At 36.6% G+C, this 19,661-nt stretch overlaps 1 protein-coding gene across 1 annotated transcript in view; it reads right to left on the reverse strand.

Moving 5' to 3' along the window:
- Positions 1-19,661, reverse strand: part of ATXN2 (ataxin 2) — a 120,024-nt gene that overhangs the window by 2,212 nt on the left and 98,151 nt on the right. Inside the window, exons 20-24 of the mRNA XM_010841430.1 lie at positions 11,393-11,577; positions 10,926-11,058; positions 6,959-7,012; positions 2,364-2,509; positions 1,647-1,874 (exon numbers count right to left, since the gene is read on the reverse strand). Coding sequence (XP_010839732.1) covers positions 1,647-1,874; positions 2,364-2,509; positions 6,959-7,012; positions 10,926-11,058; positions 11,393-11,577 — 746 coding nt within the window. The remainder of the gene's footprint in view (positions 1-1,646; positions 1,875-2,363; positions 2,510-6,958; positions 7,013-10,925; positions 11,059-11,392; positions 11,578-19,661) is intronic.

The following is a 19,661-nucleotide window of genomic DNA, read 5'->3' on the forward strand; positions in this document are numbered from 1 at the left end:
TCCTTTGCTCTGCTGAAAGATCCGCCGATAAAGCAGCAGCAGGAGGAGTTGCAGTGAATGGCTCCAGTTAGGTGGGGAGGGGTAATCTGAAATCATCAGGGCCAACCCAGTGTCCCTGTACCAAGTGACAGTGAGTTCAACCACGTCTCCCTGTCAAATTGGAAAGGTTTTAGCCCAAACAGCTGGACCCCAGCTCTGCAAAGATTTGCAGAGCGAGGAGGACGAGTCCTCAATTCCTCCTCCAATACTGTGCACCATGATATAAGCCTTGAAGGAAACCCTGTTTTGACTCTAACACGTTCAAGTAGACCCAGGGCACATCTGGACTTCCCTGCAGATGTTAACCTTTTTGTTCTTTCAGCACAAAAACACAAAAGTGAGGTTTTAGGAACCCCAACTTAGATATAAATTCACATAACTACTTAGCCACCAGCCTCTGCTAGACATCTACCGGCCCCCAGGTCTCACAAAGCTCCTGATTCAGCCAAACAATGCTGCCCCACACTTGACCAAACCACCTCCCCTCCCCACCATCAAAAGCAACTCATCCACTGCAGTGCACCACACTACAGAACCTGCCCGTTTGCTGGGGAGGATGCCCAGACTTCCCAGAGCCGTGGAACTCTAGTTACAAGGTCGCCTTCTGAGAGTTAGCTCCAACTGAGCAGCATCTCCAGCCCCACCATGCCAGAGCCTCAGGGGTGCACTGCTTGACATGAAACGGAGTTCAGTGAGGCAGTTTAAGCTGAGACCTGCCTAAGAGAGTTCTGTTATGAAAGCAGCAAAAAGAGACATCAAATACAGCCGATCCACCCTTAACAGCTCCAGGGAGGGCCTCAAAGGACAGTGTTAAAAGTCCAACTTCAGTGCAGCTCCTTCTCCTCATTAAGACAATTCAAATTGGCCCTGGATCACATTGGACTTTAGTCAGCAGCAACCACACCTTTCAACCTTTAGAAACTTATGCTAGAGGTGAGCCCCAAGTGCTTCCGGATCTGCTCTTTAAGAAAAATGGGAACACCTGGGCGCTTCCAGCTTCAAATCACACAGCACCAATGTACAAGGCCAAGTCCTTTCAAGAAGTACAACGTATGGTCAAAGCAGATTTAGGAATAGCCAGGGAAACAAATGGAGAGATTTCTTAGGAACTCAGGTGACTAACATTCAAGTGGACAGTCCCAGGGCAGTCATCTCAGAGTTGAGAATTTGTAAAATCCCATCTTGTTTGCCAGACCTGTGTGTGTGTGTGTGTGTGAGAGAGAGAGAGAGAGAGAGAGGTGTGGGGGGAGTATGTGTACATATACGTGTATATATAGCAACGAGAAAGCTATATAAACAGAAACAGAGCAATGCAGACACAGTAAGGAAAGAACTAGGTTGCATTCCAGAGTCAAAGGTATTTTTAAGGCCTCAGTTGGGAAATGTCAAAAGACTGACCAATCAGCAACTTCACTGATCCCATTACAAAACCACACAAACATTCATTTAAGGCCAGATCACATGTATTTGAGTGGGAAAGAAGAGACAAGCAGATGGCATCACACACAGGGGTTCCTAGCTTGAAGAACATCTGGCTCTTTGCCGCTTATCTGATAACTTTCATATCCTACTTGGTCTTCACAAAAAGTTGGCTAAAGCAGGTTTACCTGAGGTACATGGGCCATGTGGGGTGGATTGGTGTAAGCCGGCTGAACATGAGAAGGATGAATGGTAAAGACGGTCTGCTGTGCTGCTGGGAAACTATTCTGTGGAGACTGTGTATTGGAGGCAGGTGTCATGGAAGGTGGGGTTGGCGCAAGCCCCGCATGGTAAATGGCAGACTGCTGCTGTGGACTGGCCAGATGGAGAGCCTGAGCGGCCTGGTGCTGATGGTGCTGCAAAGTGACAGCAAAGAGTACAGATTAAGAGACATTCTTTTCTGGGATACAAGCCTGATTGTCAGACTGCAAGCCCTCAACCAAGCAGTGGGAACCAAGAGTACTGCTCCAGGGAACTGGAGCAAAGAGCTCCTTAAGTGCCTTCTTAAAAAGCACAACTAAAGAAACTAATAGGAAAACAAACAAAATCGTATAACATAAACATTAGAAATGAGAGTTTTAAAAAAGTTCCAAGCAAATTCCTTGTTAGAATTTTCTATATTGGTAAAATTTTCAGAACTTACCTAACCACCTTATTCTCAATATGTACCTTAAGGTGATTAAAACTGGGGGCACAGCCTGCAGAGCTGTACGCTGGCTCCTAGGTGAGGCAGGGCTGCTAAGTGTTTTGATCACGTGGTACCTAGCATCTTGCCTGGCACTGGAAAAAACACTCAGTAAACAGAACGATGCGGCGATTCTGGTGAAGGCCTCTGAGTGTCTTACCTGAACAGGACTGGGCGCAGGATGGCTCCCACCATGCTGGCTTTGCTGCTGTCCGGTGGGCGTAGCTGAAGGCTGAGGATGTGGAGTATGTGGGTGCAGGGTGGCATTAGGGTGCGCATACTGCTGAGCAAGGGAGCCAGTGGAAACTAAAGTGAAATAAAAAGGAGTGTGTATAATTGATGTGTGTGGTAGTCTTCATTGCACTTCTATGCCTCATCAACTTTCAGCTCAACAGCTTTCTTGATGCTCAATGCCTAACCCATCTCTATATTTGACTCCATTTAATCCATCCACTTCTTGAAAAAAAAAAAAGTCAAGTTACTGCTTACCAATCAGACTAGCATTTTATTCAAATAACATACATACTATATCTAAATCTGATCAGTTTAAATTTACTTTTATAACAGTCACTAGGTTTTCCTGAAAAAGCAACTTAAAAGCACAGACAGAAATAATTCAATCCTTCTCTATCACTCACACACACACACACACACACACACACACACACACACAGAGAGTAGCTCAAGGCCATCATCTGGCTAACCTCACCATGCTACTGCCCTGGAGCTGGCGCAGTGTCCTATGGGCACAGATGGTATCAAAGCTGCAGTAAGGGGCTGGATAAGGTGTGTGGCAAGGTCAGGGCTCTATCTTCAGGGCCAAATGACCACAATCTCTCTCAGCTGATTACAGAAGCCACTTTGCTGCTCAGTTTTGTTCCCTGGGCCTCCCCGCTCAAGATCTCTCACCTTTGTTTTATAATTTAGGATTACCTAAACTATGTATTTAGGAAAACTGAACTCCCTTCAAAGCATCACAGCCTTTAGAAAAAATTTTACTAGTTAGGGTAACTTCAAAGGAAATATGATGATTTAGTTTAAGTAAAAATGTGTTCATTGAAGGTAAGAATGCAAAGCCAATTCTTTGTAACTGTCAGCACTGACCATACGTTGGCACAAAACAGGGAGATCAGATATTTGTTCATGTCATCCCAATACAGCAATCTGAGAATCAAAAGCACAAGACGGGTTCACTGCTTCCGGTGACTACTAATATAGCACACTGATACAAATCTAACCATGATGTGGCTATGAGTTGAGGACAGTCTTCTCAAGACATACCTCTTAGAAGTCAATGTGTGACTTCCAGCCTTCTCTCAAATCAATCCTGAAATCCCTGAGAAGCTATGCCCATACACAGAAACAATTTCAAAATACTTCCTCATGTTCTTCATATGATGTTACGCACAGGGAACTCATAGGGAGAAGCAAGCACCTTTGGGATCAGGCACCCTGACTCCAGTAGTCTAGTAGGCCGGCTGCTGAGAGTCACCAGCAGAGATGGCTCTGGGTGAATCCCATGTAAATGTTATGCAGAAGGTTAGGCACATGAAACAATTCTATAATACTTGACATTGTAGGGCCAGGGGCTACCAACATTCCAGCCCAACTGGTTATCTCCTCAACTGCATAGGTACCCTTTAAAGAGAGAAGGAGAGGCAAAGAGCCAGCGCTAGGATCACCTGTGCATCCACGGCTAACACCTAGTGGGAGTATATACTAAGTTAACATCTAGATTAGATTCAACAAAGCACTTCTGTTTATACACTGGGAAAATCCCCTAACTATAACAGTTAACATACATTGAACATATTAACAAGAAAAACTGGCAACATATTCTCTGGGTGTTTTTTTTTTAACAAGTCAGTGACTGATACCTGGGAGGTGGAAAAAAAATAATGTACTAACAGCTTTCTTCAATTTCACAATCCCATGAATTTATGAAAATAGTGTCTTTTCCCCTACTTCATTGGCTTATTAAAAGGCCATTCATCATCATTTAAATTAACTTGCAGATCTCCACAAACTGTCTAGGCACTTGGTCTAAAAGACTTGACATAAATTTTGAACCTCTGCTCTTGTAAATCTTAAACTGGAAAGCAATTCCTGAATCCAAATTCTTATTTATAAAGTTTCATAGAGGTAGACTATAGAATCTCATAGGGTTTCTACTTATTTAACCATATTTATTCAAGAAATTTTTGTACTGAAAATTTAACTTTCCTTTCTAATTACTCTGTAAGCAAAGTAATAAGAAAATAAAAAGTAACATCAACCAACTCTAGCTGGGTGCTATTTGATTTTCACACGTTAAAAAAAAAAAAAAAAGAATGGCCATTACAAAGAATAATTATGCCCATGAAGTCTCATAATTAACTAATTATCCACCAATTAGAAAAATGTTAAAACCTTGATATTACTTTGAGAAAAATAAAGACAGAAGTATTTTTTATCATGCATTTTTAAAAGGCACCTCTGGATTTATTTGCCAATACTAAAAGGCTATCTATATCTCATTTACATTCATAGCACAAATACTTCAAGTAGTCCGAGCTGAATGTGTAAAAAAACCCATCTTCTCCCTATCTGAACATCAATAAACTACAATGCATTATAAGAAAAATTAAGCAGATTTAAACAGACATCATAGGCTGGAAAATAAAATGTAAGCATGTCTGATTAGAAATATCTTCCTCTGTTTATCATCTTTCTGAAAAGACGCTTGCTAAGCAAGTACCTTATCCAGGAATTCTTTTCCCCTTCAAATACGAAAACTGAGTAGCTAATTGGGGAAAATGTAGAAACTAGACTTTAATAGTAATAACAAAAATATACTTTGGTTCCTTGAAAGCTCACTTCAGAAAGTAACAAACACAGCTAGGGTAGAAGGGAAATTTTTAAAAGAGGAGGTTGAGTTGGGGTGGGGGGGGCAGAGAGAGAGAGAGAAAGGAACCAAGTTAGAGTAAATGAGGAAAGTAAGAGAATTAGGGAAAGGGAAAAGTGGAGAGTGAAAGGCAGAAAATTCTGGGCTTTCTTAAACTAAATCTATCATTTAACTGCTTTATTATACATACTCATTAGCTAAAGATTCCAGAGAGGTTAAAAATAAAGTGATTTTTCTTAAAAATTCTGATTTAGCTCTCCACCAGATAACCACAGTCCAAAAAGTTTTCTAGGCCATAACTGATCCTACTGAAGCCAACTGAGTCCACAGAGCTGTGCATTTAATTTCTAACTAGGTTTTCTCATTTTTGGCCTTGGATGCACAAGTCATGAGAGATCACCAGCACGGCAAAACCTCAAAAATGAAACAAAATCTTCCAACTTTTAGTTTCGATGGTAAAATCAGAAGCAAAGAAGTGAAGGAAAGTGGAAAACTTTAAAAGGGGAATAAAAGGCAACTAGACCAAAAAAAACAGGGCAAAAAGCTTATTTAGAAGGAGGTGGGGTATAAAGCAGCAAATTAAATCACAAACTGCAGCCCCGCTATTAGTTTCTTTTAAAAAATACTGATATTCTCTTTTAGGGAAACTTGTGCTAAGGCAGTTAATGCTTAGGTGTGGTGATTAAGCTTTTAGCTACTTACCAGGAAACTGACTCCAAATCTACTAACAGAGACAGTAAGATGGTGAGGATAACTACATTTGAGACCTCAAACTGAGTACATTAGAATTACTGACACTGTCTTTTATATACTATACCACATACAGAATTCCCCTTCAATAGTTATATACACAGCAAGACTCCTTTTTAAAGAGCATCTATTAAAGGATTAAATTTGTTAACATTTCCTAGCACCAAATAAATAATATGTACGCACTTATTTTTGGATACCAAGGCACAATTAATGTCAAAATGTTTTCTCAATGCTTTTTAAAATTTGCCACCTAGTATATTCAGACATTCAGTTATTCCAAAATAATTTAAAATTTAGTCTCTATGATAACATTTTAATCCTTAATAGTCTTGAGAAAACAGTATTTCACATAAAGTGACCACATACTACACTATCATCCGTTTCTGCAAGTTAGTGACTTCCCCTTCCAAATACCAAAAGTCCATGAATAAGCCTTAAGATTTCCCTACAAATAGAGAAAACAAACCTTACAAGTTCATTTCTAAAAGAAATCTGCTCAGACTTTCTCCATTTAAGAGCAATCATCTACCTTTCCACTGCTGAGAGGGGCTGGTGTTACTCAAGGTAATCTCTGGTGGCTGCTAGATCATGTTTTCCTGCTTAAGTTCAAGACATCCATGAGGTGTCTGCTACCTGAATATTTTAAACCTGTAGTCATGCAAGGATCGAAAATACAGGAACGCTTCTCCCGTAGTATTTCAACCCTACTCAAATAAAAATCCTTGTAAGAATAAATTTTTTCTTACCAGGATATATATTTAAAAAAAAATTGTATATTTTACACTTGTGGCTTGTTTTGCTTTGCTATGAAAAAAGGCTGTTCAGGAAGATTTTCTCTGAACAAGGAATGTATTAGGCATTCCGAAACAGTCACATATTTGCTTGGTATGCAAAAATTTATTTCTGAAACAAGTCAATTTTTAAATTAACTCCAGCTTTCTTAAGCTGGGTTATACTTCCTTTTTAAAAACTCTGAATTATTTTCAGATATATGTATTTTTTAATGATTTTGTCTGGCACAAGGAAAAGATCGCTCAACAAGTCTACTCCCTTAACATGTATTCTTTAAAAAGTGTTTTACTGTTCAAATTAAAATTAGTATAAAAAACCCAACTCACTGGCAAAGTAGAAAGAAGGGCTTGTCTCCTTGTTGTATGGTAATTTGGGACATGCTGAATTTAGGAAATAGAAAGGTTAATTAGCCTTTTAAGGTGTGCATTTTCCTAATTTTCTGGAAAGGTTGACATATTTAGTAATTTCTTTTTGTATTCATGCATAATTCATTTTTCTTATTTTATAAGAGATGACAAGCACTTTAAACATTACTACAAAATTAAGTAAGATGGAGCTGAAGTGAAAGACACTTTTTTCTTCTGTATTGGGCGGTCGAGTTCCACTTGCTCATTTGCTTAAACGAAAGGAATAAAGTCATTATCTAATAAAAAGACCAACATTGCATTCCATTGAACAACTCTAATATAAAAAATATACCAATATAAAACAATATTTACCAAATTTCATTCAAAAGACTAGTCCAATTTTGCCAATCATTACTAACAGAAATGTCACCTTACAGCTTGTTCTGTAAGATGTTTACTACGCATCTGGGAATGGATCCAAAAACTGAGAAACATAGTAATATTAATATTAAACAAGAGTGTGATATCATTTCTTATTAAACTGTCTACATAAAGGGGTGTGCGTGGGTGCATAAGTACACTTGGAAGGATATGCACCAAAACATTAACAGGAGGTTGTAAGGGAGAGGATTAATAGGTGCACTTTACATCTTTCTGCCTACTGTATTTTCGAATTTATCTGCATTAAACTACCAAAAATAAACCCAAAGAAAAAGATTCTGGATTTAACTCTTCCTGATGGCTTTAGTTAGCAGAGAAAGTTTCATTATTACTATTTCTAAAAGGGAAAACAAAACAAGATGAATGAAACAAAATCAGAAGAATTTTAAGACTAGATGTTAAGGAAACAAAAAGTAACTTATTTGGAGAAAGAGGGCAGACGCAGTGATGAAAGTGAAATTAAGGTCAAAGAGATGAAGTTTGTGATCAGAGTCTCTCCTAAGATAGCTAGAAAGAATACAAGGTCAACAAACTTAGAATATATTTCTCCTAGTACCTTAAATAAACGTTCAAGGATTTGTTAGCATACTTACAGTTAATATGCCAAAAAATTTTAAAACAATAACCAGCCTTTCATTTTGTAGTCATTTCTATTCTCAAAGGCTCTTGCTATGACCGTAATGATTAATAAATGACAAAAAGGTAACATAACAACTGTCATCAACATCTGGGTGCATATTTTTTGTTTGTATTAAAAAAAAAATCTAGATAGGATATAGCTTAAAAAATAATCCATACTAAAAATATCTAGTTCCTTTTGGAATATAAAATATAAACTGTTTAAGAGAAATGAGTATAAAATTAGCATTTCTATGCAAATTTTATCTTACAGTTTAAAATAATGTACTTAAAAATTTGTATTCTTTACAGACAAAACAAAATGTACAAAAATTTGTAAAAGTTTAAAGTCTGACTTAAAAATCTGTAAGACCTAAAATAAATCACTGATGAATTAATAAACTTGCTACAGCAGATTAAATTATGGTTTATTGCAGTAAATAACAAAATAATTCATTTCCTGGTGTCTTCTTCAGGGTATGTAGTGTCCAAAAGAGAACCAAAAATAATCATACCAAATCTAGGTACAGCGCTGCCCCTAGCCTACCCTCATCAACAGACATCAATAAAACTCAATCTGTGTAAATCGTAGGAGAGTTAATTCAGATATGGTTGAGCCAACTTTCTCCTGGCATCAAATAAGTAGCTTTGATGACTAGTTCATTCTAAGTTTCACTGGACATTAGGTCTAGTATTTTGTTTCTTTGCAGTATTTTTCTGTTTACCCACATCTGAATGGACTTCAGAGTCTGAGACCAACTGCTTTTCAAATGGAAATATTTTGCAAAGTAGTTATAAAACCATTAGTGCCTCAAATATAGTATTTACTGTACTGTACTGGATGTTTCAAACCAATGAATATCCATTCAAAAGACAAAGCCAGGCTGGCAGTGAGTGAATACACTGAGGAGAAAGATTCTGCTCAACAGTATTACTACAGTATCTCAAAAGGCATGGGCATACAAATAGCTATTCTCTAAAAGCAACGGAAATTTTAGCTCAAAAGTTTCAGATCTTATTCCAAAGGGAGTATGCCAGAAAATGGGAAGAAAGAAATGTTTTTCCACTTGTTATATCATGATATATTCAGGAATGTATGTATAAACAATCATTATGAACTTTTCACCTAAGACTTTAGCAAACTGGAAAACTGTTGAAATATATACAAATTGTGTAAAACTTAGTGTGATAAATCAGTGATGCCTTTTCACAACATAATTAGTTCGGGTTAAGACAACCCAATCGAAGGCAATGGCACCCCACTCCAGCAGTCTTGCTTGAAAAATTCCATGGACGGAGGAGCCTGGTGGGCTGCAGTCCATGAGGTCGCAAAAAGTTGGACACGACTGAGCGACTTCCCTTTCACTTTTCAATTTCCTGCATTGGAGAAGGAAATGGCAACCCACTCCAGTGTTCTTGCCTGGAAAATCTCAGGGACGGGGGAGCCTAGTGGGCTGCCATCTATGGGGTCGCACAGAGTCGGACACGACTGAAGCGACTTAGCAGCAGCAAGACAACCCAATGACAGGAGATCATAACTAAAATCATAAACCAAATTAGTCTGTCAACCTTTCAATTAAATTATGGATGGGTTTCTTGAAAGGTTTTCAAAATGTTACAAGCACATTATTTAAATTTAAAGAGTATAATCAACAATAAAAGATTTTAAGTGTGGAAAAGTAAGATCTGAAAAATATTTTATATTAAAAAAATGTCACATAAAATTTCTATGATTAGTGAACCAGTGGGAAAGGAGCATGGCTCCAAAAAGTAAACATTAGAAGTGAGTTCTGGGTGACAAGAACAATGGTTGTTGCTGCCTGAGTCCTATTCCTGTTAACCTACAAAACGTTATAAACTGTAATCTAAAGTTAAAAAAACTGAAAGTCTTTACATTCTTAGTCATTCAAAAAGTTTAACAAGGTTTTAAAAAGAAAAGGTCCACGCAGCTGCATGTAATATTAATTTCATTCTCACAGGGGTTGTTCTCTTTTCAACTGTACAAATAAATTTAAATTTCTCTTTTCCCACTCCAAAACAAACTGAAATGCCAATGGGAAAACTTAAATGACAGTAAAGGAGTTCTCAAAAAAGTTCAAAACAAAATTCAGATCTCAATAAAACTGGTACTATTAATAATTAAAGGTGCATTTTGAAAAATATGAGATAACTAATTAATCCTATTCTATAAAATATAAGGTGGGAATTTTATTTTAAATTCTCAACATTGAAAATGGTATTATTTTAGTACTTTATAGAAAGCTGCAAAGTTTACTTGTACAAAGTTCTCTGGCCACAAAACTAAGATGGCAATTTTAGCTTAGTAGTCTTATATATATTGTTTAATTTTATATAGAATACTTTTATCATTGCATACTGATTACACTTACAGTATGACTCTGTCTAAAGCAGATCTAGTATGACACAATTTCGACCACTTAAAATACAGCATAATGAAGAAACACAGTAGTATTATAACAAATAGCAATCAAAAATATGCAATGTCAGTGGCCCCCAGAATAAAGAGTGAGGGAGAATGTTTTCTTGCTAGAGAGTGCTTTCATTAAGGAAAAACCTTCCTGCATGCCTTAGGAAGAGTATACCAAATGATGTTACTGATGAGGAAGAGAAGGAAGATACATTTCTCTACAAAAGATGCCTTCTGTTACAAACATTATTACATTTTTAGTTAAAGAGAGAAATTTCAAGAACAGAAGCAGAAATGATTTGCCAAGACTTACAGACTAGGTCAGAGAGAACCAGATTCCTTTTTTTTTTTTTTTTAAGATTCTTGACCCTCAATGTCATAAAAGGCAGAGTTATTCTTAAACAGAAGTTTAAAACACATTAAGACACACACTGAGAAAAAACAAAAAGTGTTTCCTACCATACATCGCATGTGTCTGCTCATGAGCCCCGTACTGAGTCGCTGAAGAGGACACTAAACCAGGCTGGGCATGTGTTGGTGGTGCCATCATTCTAGCATTACCCTGTATTACAGGACTATAGACATGAGGATGCTGTGTTTAAATAAAAAATTAAGAAAAAACATTAAAGTTATCAGATATAATCAAGTAGATTTTAGTTATGTCTTAACTTCATGGTTTGCAGGTTTCCAAAACTTATAAATTATAAATACAGAATTTAGAAAATTCTAAATCAGTTTGTTTTTGGCTATTTTCTTTGAAACACCTACACTGATCAGCACCTTTCTGTTAAAAGGGGCCCCCAAATCCTTAGCTGTCTACCCCCACCATAGCACATAACACAAGATATACAGAAAACCCCTTTATCACACTGAAACTTACTTAAATGGAACAATAGTTAAGAGTTATTAGGTCATATCAGGCTTACCTGAGACTGATAATGTGGCACATGCTGAACAAGAGGCTGATTTGGAAACTGCTGAGGACTGTAGGCGACATACTGTGTGGAATAAGCTGGTGGGGTGGCCACAATTGGTGGGCCTGCTGCTGAGGCTGGGTGCATCATGGTACTCTGATGGTGTTGGTCTTGCCGTTGTTGGGGCATATTTGGTACTGCAGGAAAAAATGATGTAATATTAGAAAATAGCATCTCCTTAGCATAAAATACATGAACTGGTCCATAAGGCTCTGCATGATCTGACATTTCTGCCTGTCTCTCAAATGCCACGCTATTCCGCACCCACCCCTCTTCCGTCACTATGGGCTGTTTTCCTATCATCTATGCCATTCCTCAGCCTCAATCCCCAATTCCCTACTGTCAGGTTGGAAAATTTTTACTTGTCCTTGAGGGGGTCAGCTTGATAGCCACATTCTCAGAGACACTCTGCGATGACCCACAGAGTTGATCAAGTCTCTGTAATTATGAGACTCTTACAGCACTATGAAACATTTCCCATATTATTTCTCAGATCATCCCTGTTTGATACACTAAATTATGCCATGGCTAGAGAAGGGCATTGGATTTTACTCAAAGAAAAACAAAAATACAACAAAAAAAGTGCAAAGAGACCCAACACTAATCTTAACTCCATTTTTAAAAATCTTCCACCACTAAATTCTTGCTCATTCTCAAACATAGTTATCACATGCTATCATGTTGCAGGTTTCTAAATAAGAGTTCTTGCCTATAATCGGCCCCATTAAAGCTCTCATTAACAGTTTAGGTCAACTGCCATCTCTGTAATATGTCTTTCCCAGTCCCCCACAAAACAGCAAGCTGCATGCTCTGTGTACCCTTTTCTCACATGTTTATTACAGCACTGACTGTTGCCTGTGATGGGTTTATGGTGCTATGTTAACTAAATCACTCAAGGGAAAAAGCTGTGAACTACCAATTCCACAGGACACAAAGAATGTGTAACTTATGTTCACAAAATCATCAGAACGAACTGCCAAGGTAGAGATAAATTTTCTTAAAAACATCTGAAATTTTTGCTAAACACTTGACTGTTGCTGATATGTAGGAAAGCTGGTTATATATACTTATTATCTGGTTAGAAAAGCAAGCCTGAAAACAGAGGAAACTAGTAAGAATATTTATCTGAATTCAATCTTGAGATTCCCTCATATTGAAAAAGCATATCCTTCAAGAAAGAAAAACCATCCCAAACTCAAATATCATATGAAAGTTTGTCTATTTATTTTTATATTTATAATCCTCACTTTTTTTTTCTCTCCAAAAGCTAGTCAACTTTATGGATTTCTAAAAGAAAAATTTTAACTATAAAAACAATGAATACAATCTTAAATCTGTACAGAGGCAGACCTGGTTTTATGGTCGTGTCCCAATCCCTATAGTTTGAATCTACCTTAATCTTAAACCACAGTTTATGTTGGCCATACTTTAGCCATTTCCTTTTGTCAATGGTTTTCAACTGGGAACAATTTTGCCTTTCAAAGGGCATTTCAAAGGCATTTGCCTTTCAAAGCTCAACTCCAGAAAAATAAATGACCCAATCAAAAAATGGGCCAAAGATCTAAATAGACATTTCTCCAAAGAAGACATAAAAAAAAAAAACAAAGGGCATTTGGCAATGTCTGGAGACATTTTTGGTTGTCACAGTTAAGGAAGGAGAGGAAGCTACTAGTATCTAAATGGGTAGAGGCCAGGGATGCTAATCAACATCCTATAATACTCAGATCCCACTCTATTTAACCACCCTCCCCGCTCAAGAATATCTGTCCCCAAATGTTCCTGACTTCAGCATATTTTCAAACAAAATCCTCTCACAGGATGCAAAAATGAGAACTGCATCATGCACCAAGAAGACAGAGAGGTAGTTTGGTGCAAAAAGGTACTACTATCATGAAGGAAAGATATGCCCTACATGATCTATGGCTGTATTTCAGAAGCAAGTCCTTAATTTTTTGTTATTTGATGGAGTAAAGTAGCAGGATATAAAGTTAACATAAAGACAGCCAATAGCCTTCATATACCACACTTCATAAATTTACTTCATGAGTAACTACTTAGAAGATACAATGGAAAGATGAACCCAGTTTACATTAACAATAAAAAAAGAAACTACCTGAGGTGAAAACTGAAAAAACACTACTGAAGACAGAGAAACAGATTTAAACAAGCAGAAAGGCATAATTTGTTTGTGCATAAGAAGACAAGATAAAGATAACAATCCTCCCCTAAGTTAATGTCTAAAGAATATATTTATAAATTTAATGTGGTTCAAATGTTAACATCCAGGAATTCATACTAACAGAACAACAACAGACTCTCATCAGTCACGGAGATAATAGGAAACGAACTCATTATTTTGAAAATTGCTTTGAAATGATGGGCAGTTTAGTAACCTTTCTTTTACAAGCTGTACTTCACGGTAACCAAATAGCTTAACAAGGTAAAAGTTTTTCTTTATAGAAACAGTCCAGTTAACAACTGAAGGAGAGATGATAGAATGAGAATGTCATCATTTTGCAATCCTTAGTGAAATAATGAACCTAGCGCTAGATAGTCACTGCCAGTGCTGCTAAAACAAACAGAGAAGAGCTGGTATGAAATGTTATCCTGGATATATAAGGCAGCCAAGTTACTCCTACTATCAAAGAAAGAAAAAAAAGGAGATCAGACACTGACTTCTAATAAAACTACACACACCATCTATGAAACATTCCATGTAAAGGTTTTAAAAAAAATACAACCTAAACTTAACAAGTCTTTCTTATTTATATACTATCAGAGACCTACAGCGGACAGAGGATCACTTTAACCAATACCACAGGGATCCAATCCATGAAGTTCAGATGGTGGGAAAGAATACAGGCCAAACAAACTGGATTTAAATAAGATGTAAAAGGGAAAACCTGAGGGGGAAACTATAAATAAAAAGAGTTAATATTAAGACAGAGATAGCAATCAAATGAAAAGTGTGGATTTTGGATTGTGGCTCAACAAGCCAACTATTAAGAAAAAATTTTAAGGCAGTAAGAAAAACGTGCTTAGATATTTGATAGCAAGAAATAATTTATAATTTATTTTAGGTAATGGTACCTTAACTATGGTTTTAAAAAAGAAATAGTCCACAACTCTTAAAGATACATACAAAAGTATTGATTAGTGAAATGACAATGGTACCTAGGGTAACAGTGTAATGGTATAAATGAACAAAACTTGTCTAAATTTTCATAATAAAAATTTACAACATAAAATAACTTTAAAAATGGCTTAAACATGAAAAACAAATGCAACTTGTAAACCTCACTTGAATCCTAACTGGAACAAATTAACTGTAAAAAATACGTATTTTAACAAAAGCCACAGAAATTTGAGGATATTAGGGAACTCCTGGTTAACTCTTTCTGGTGTAATAATAGCATTGTAGTTTTTTTTTTTGCATTAGAAAAGGACTTTAATATGGAAGTGAGACAACAGCAGGCAGATGGGCAGAGGATGACAAGTTTCTGGGCTCTAAAAACTGGGAAACTTTTGGAGAACTGTAGTGTTTTATGTTTGTTTTTATAAGACTCTTTAAAAATTATAAAATACTTACAAATAAAATAGTGTATCTAGGATATGCTTCAAAACAATCTGAGGAGGGGAGAGGTGTTGTAGATGAAACAAAAGTGACCGTGAGTTTCTAACTGTTAAACCTGAGTGATGAGTACTTTTACATTGATGTACTATTCAAACTGCTTATATGTATATGTTTGAAATTCTCAATAAAAAGGTTTTTAAAAAGTCAACTGATTTTTTAGTAGTCAACCTGAATATCAAGTTCATATGGAAAAATAACCGAAAGAAAAGTCAAAAACACTTGAGGGAAAAAAAAATCAATATTGGGAGTGGATAGGTGGGAAAGTAGTCTATCTAAAGACAGACAATTTAACAGAATGGAAGAGAAATCCAGATAAAGATTTAACTACACATGGATACTTAATATAAAGGATGAAAATGGCATTTCGTAGCACTCTGTTTTCTGATCTTAATGGAATGAAAAAATAAACAGAAATATCAATACACCCTAAATAACCAAGTATTTGGCGATTACAAACACATTACTAAGATTTAAAGCCCCCTTGGTTAAAGAAATCGTAAGACAGAAAATATTCTGAATGAAAATACAACACATCAAGTTTTAGGGATGCAGCTAAAGCAATGATTACAAATGTATAGCTAATGCAATACAGGGGACGCAGGTTTGATCTCCAGTCAGGGAACAAAGATCCCATATGTAGTGAAGCAACTAAGCCCGTACACAACAACCATTGAGCTGGTACACTCCAACTAGAGAGTCTAAAATGAAAGATCCTGCATGAGTAAATGAAGATCCCATGTGCTGCAACTAAGACCCAAGGCAGTCAAATAAATTAATAAAATTTCTTAAAAAAAAAAAAAATATCAGTAATTATCAAAGAAATGCACATTAAAATCACAATGAGGTAACAGACCAGATAGGCTAAAACTAAAAAAACAGACAATACCAAAGTTGGCAAGGATGTAGAGTAACCATAATGATCATTCATGGCTGATCAGCTGAAATGTAAAATGACACAACCACTTTGGAAAACAATTTATCAGTTTCTTATTAATTTAAAATTGCACTTACCATACAACTAAACAACTCTAATTCTAGATATTTAACCCAGAGAAATGAACACAAACGTTCACACAAACATTAGTTCACAAACGCTCTTCAAAGCTTTATGAAAACAACCAAAGACTGAAAATAATCCAAATACCCATGAACTGGTTGGTAATGGGTAAACCAACCATGGTATAATCATAAAAATGGAATCTTGTTCAGCAATAAAAAGGAACAAAATGATGCAGATGATAATATGAAATATTCTCAAATCAGCTAGACACACAGAAATACAACACACAATTCTACTTACTAAAAAATATCTAGAAAAGTCAAAAAGTAAGAGAAAGTAGATCAGTGGCTGCCTGCAATGGGTGGTACTGGAGTAGTTCTCATCAAAAAGTACACTTAAAAGTACACTTATTTTATTGTATGTAAACTATAGAATAACAAAACTGGTTAAAAATTTTGGAGAGCTATTTGGAACAAGATAAACTGGATTCATACCTTATACTGTATATATGGCAATTTCCAAATGAATCAGAATATCCCTGTTTGGGAATTAAGATCTCATATGCCTCAGGCAAAAAAAAAATGTGTTAAGGAGGGACTTCCCTGGTGGTCCAGTAGTTAAGAATATGCCTTGCAATGCAGGAGACATGGGTTCAACCCCTGGCCTGCAAACTAAGATCCCACAAGCTACAGGGCAACAAACAGGCTGCCCGCTGCAACTAAGACCCAATACAGCCAAATAAATATACAAATATACAAATATTTTTTTTAAAAAAGTCTAAGGAAAATCTTGATACAGTAATATAGGTAATTTCTAGGAAATACGATGTCTTCAAACAAAAAACCCCATGGGTGCAGCGCAGTACATATAGTATGCTTCACTTTGCATACGAGGGAAGAAAAGTAAATGTCAACAAGGATGCCAAGACAATTTAATGAGGAAAAAACACTTTTCAAACAATGGTGCCAGGATAACTGGATGTACACAGGCAAGAATCAATGTGGACTCTATCCTTATGCATGCGTGCTTGCTCAGTCGCTTTAGTTGTGCCCAACTCTGTGTAACCCTATGGACTGTAGCCCTCCAGTCTCCTCTGTCCAAGGGATTTTCCAGGCAAGAAAACTGGAGCAGACTGCCATTTCCTTGTCCAGGGGATCTTTGTGACCCAGGGATTGAACCCACATCTCTTATGTCTACCTGCAATGGCAGGTGGATTCTTTACCACTAGTGCCATCTGGAAAATTACCTCAGAATGTATCACTAACCTAAATGTTAGAGCTGAACTCTTAGAAGGAATCTTGGTAAATCTCTACAATCTTGAGTCAGGAAATGGTTTCTTAGTATGATACCAAAAGCAAAAGTGACAATCCAAAATACAAATAAATTGAGGTTCCTTCACAATGAAAAACTTCTGTGCTGCAAAGCCCACCATCAAGTTAAAAAAAACCAAAAACCATAAAATGGAGAAGATATCTGTAAATCTTATATCTGATAGAAGATCTGTATATAGAATATATAGAAAACTCTTACAAGTCAGTGATTAAAAGGCAAATAATTTAATTAAAACTAGGTCAAATATCTGAATAAACAATTCTCCAGAGATAGTATGCAAATGGTCAATGAAAAGATGCTCAACATCATCAGTCACTAGGGAAATACTAATCAAAATCATAAAGAAGTACTATTTTATAACCACGAGGATTATAACAGACAATAACAAGTGCTGGGGAAGATGTAGAGAAATTGGGACTCTCGTATACTACTGGTAGGAATAAAAAGTGCTATAGTCACTTTGGAAAACAGTGTGGCACACTGTAAACACAGTAATTCCACTCAGAGAGAAATGAAAACCTAAGTCCACATACAAACTGTACAATGTTCAGCATCACTCATAATAATCAAAAAGTGGAACAATCCAAAGAATCATCAACTGATGAATGGATAAGTGAAATGTTACTGGTATCTACACACCCATAAAAAGAAATGAAGTGTATATTGATAGATGTTCCAACATGGATGAACCTTGAAAACATGCTAAATGAAAGAAGCCAGTCACAAAAGACTCCATACAATATGATTTCATTCACACGAAATATCCAGAACAGGCATTCTACAGAGAAAAGTGTATTAGCATGTCTAGGATATAAGTGTGTACATGCATGGCGTGGGAGGAAAATAGTTACTAAAGGATATGGGGTTTCTTTCTGGAGTGATAAAAATGTTTTAAAATTGACTGGTGATGATTGGACAGCTCTGAGAATATCTTAAAAACCACTAAACTTATATACTTCAAGGGGATGAATTTTATGGCTTTCGAATTACAGTTGACCCTTGAAAAATACAAGTCTGAACTGTGTGGGTCCACTTACACAGATTTTTTTCCCATAGTAAATACTACAGCACTAAGCCATCCACTGTTGGATGATCTGTAACTATGAACATGCAGGACTGACTATAAATTTTTTTTTTCCCTGACTATAAATTATACTCAGTTTCTGACTGCACAGAGGGTCAGTACCCTTAACCCCCGAGTTGTTCAAAGGTCAACTATATAAATGAGAGGTCAACAATCCAAATAGAGCCATTTTTAAAAACAGAACATCTGCAAAGAAACAACTGTAAAAATAGACACTGTAAGGATAAACAGAAATTAATTTTAAATCATCAGCTGCTAATGGTGAAAGGGACAATCCACTTAATGGGATGGAAAGTACAAATTAAGAGACTGGGATGAAAACAAGACTTTTCTAAACAACCTTTTTATGTAATTTGCACTTTGAAAATAAATATTTGACATAAAAAATAAAATTAAAATAATAAAAAAATTTATCATTACAAATGTTAACAAGTTCAATCAGGTTAACCTACCTAGGTGTCTAATTGTTGACATAACTCAGTGACTACACAAAATGGTATTTTTGAAGTATCATGGGTAGCAATTCCTGACTCTGAAAACTGACACTTAAAAGAATTCTTAGTGAGATACTAAAGAAATCTTAAATTTTATCTTGTAGAGCAACAGACAATATTCTGAAAACATCTTATACACATTATAGGAAAATGTAAGTAAGCCAGGCTCTAAGATGGCCCCCAATGATTCTGCCTCCTGGTTTTCACACCCTTATATATTAGTCCCTTCCACATGTACCAGATTTGCTCCACATAATCAACAGCAAATGACAGAAATGAAGCTAGGGTACTTCAAAGGTTAGATTGTAAAACAAACTGTGGCTTCCATTTAGGTTGTTTCTCATTATGGGAAAAGCCAGATGACATTTTATGACCAGAACTATCCTGCCAACAGCTCTGCATCTGGAAGCAGATCCACCAGCTTAAGGTTACATAACTCCTGCTCTGCTGCTGCTGCTAAGTCGATTCAGTCGTGTCCAACTCTGTGCGATCCCACAGACGGCAGCCCACCAGGCTCCCCTGTCCCTGGGATTCTCCAGGCAAGAACACTGGAGTGGGTTGCCATTTCCTTCTCCAATACATGAAAGTGAAAAGTGAAAGTGAAGTCGCTCAGTCGTGTCCGACTCTTCGTGACCCCATGGACTGTAGCCTACCAGGCTCCTCCATCCATGAGATTT

Source organism: Bison bison, unplaced genomic scaffold (genome assembly GCF_000754665.1).
Source record: "Bison bison bison isolate TAMUID 2011002044 unplaced genomic scaffold, Bison_UMD1.0 scf7180017864160, whole genome shotgun sequence".
Classification (NCBI taxonomy): Eukaryota; Metazoa; Chordata; class Mammalia; order Artiodactyla; family Bovidae; genus Bison; species Bison bison.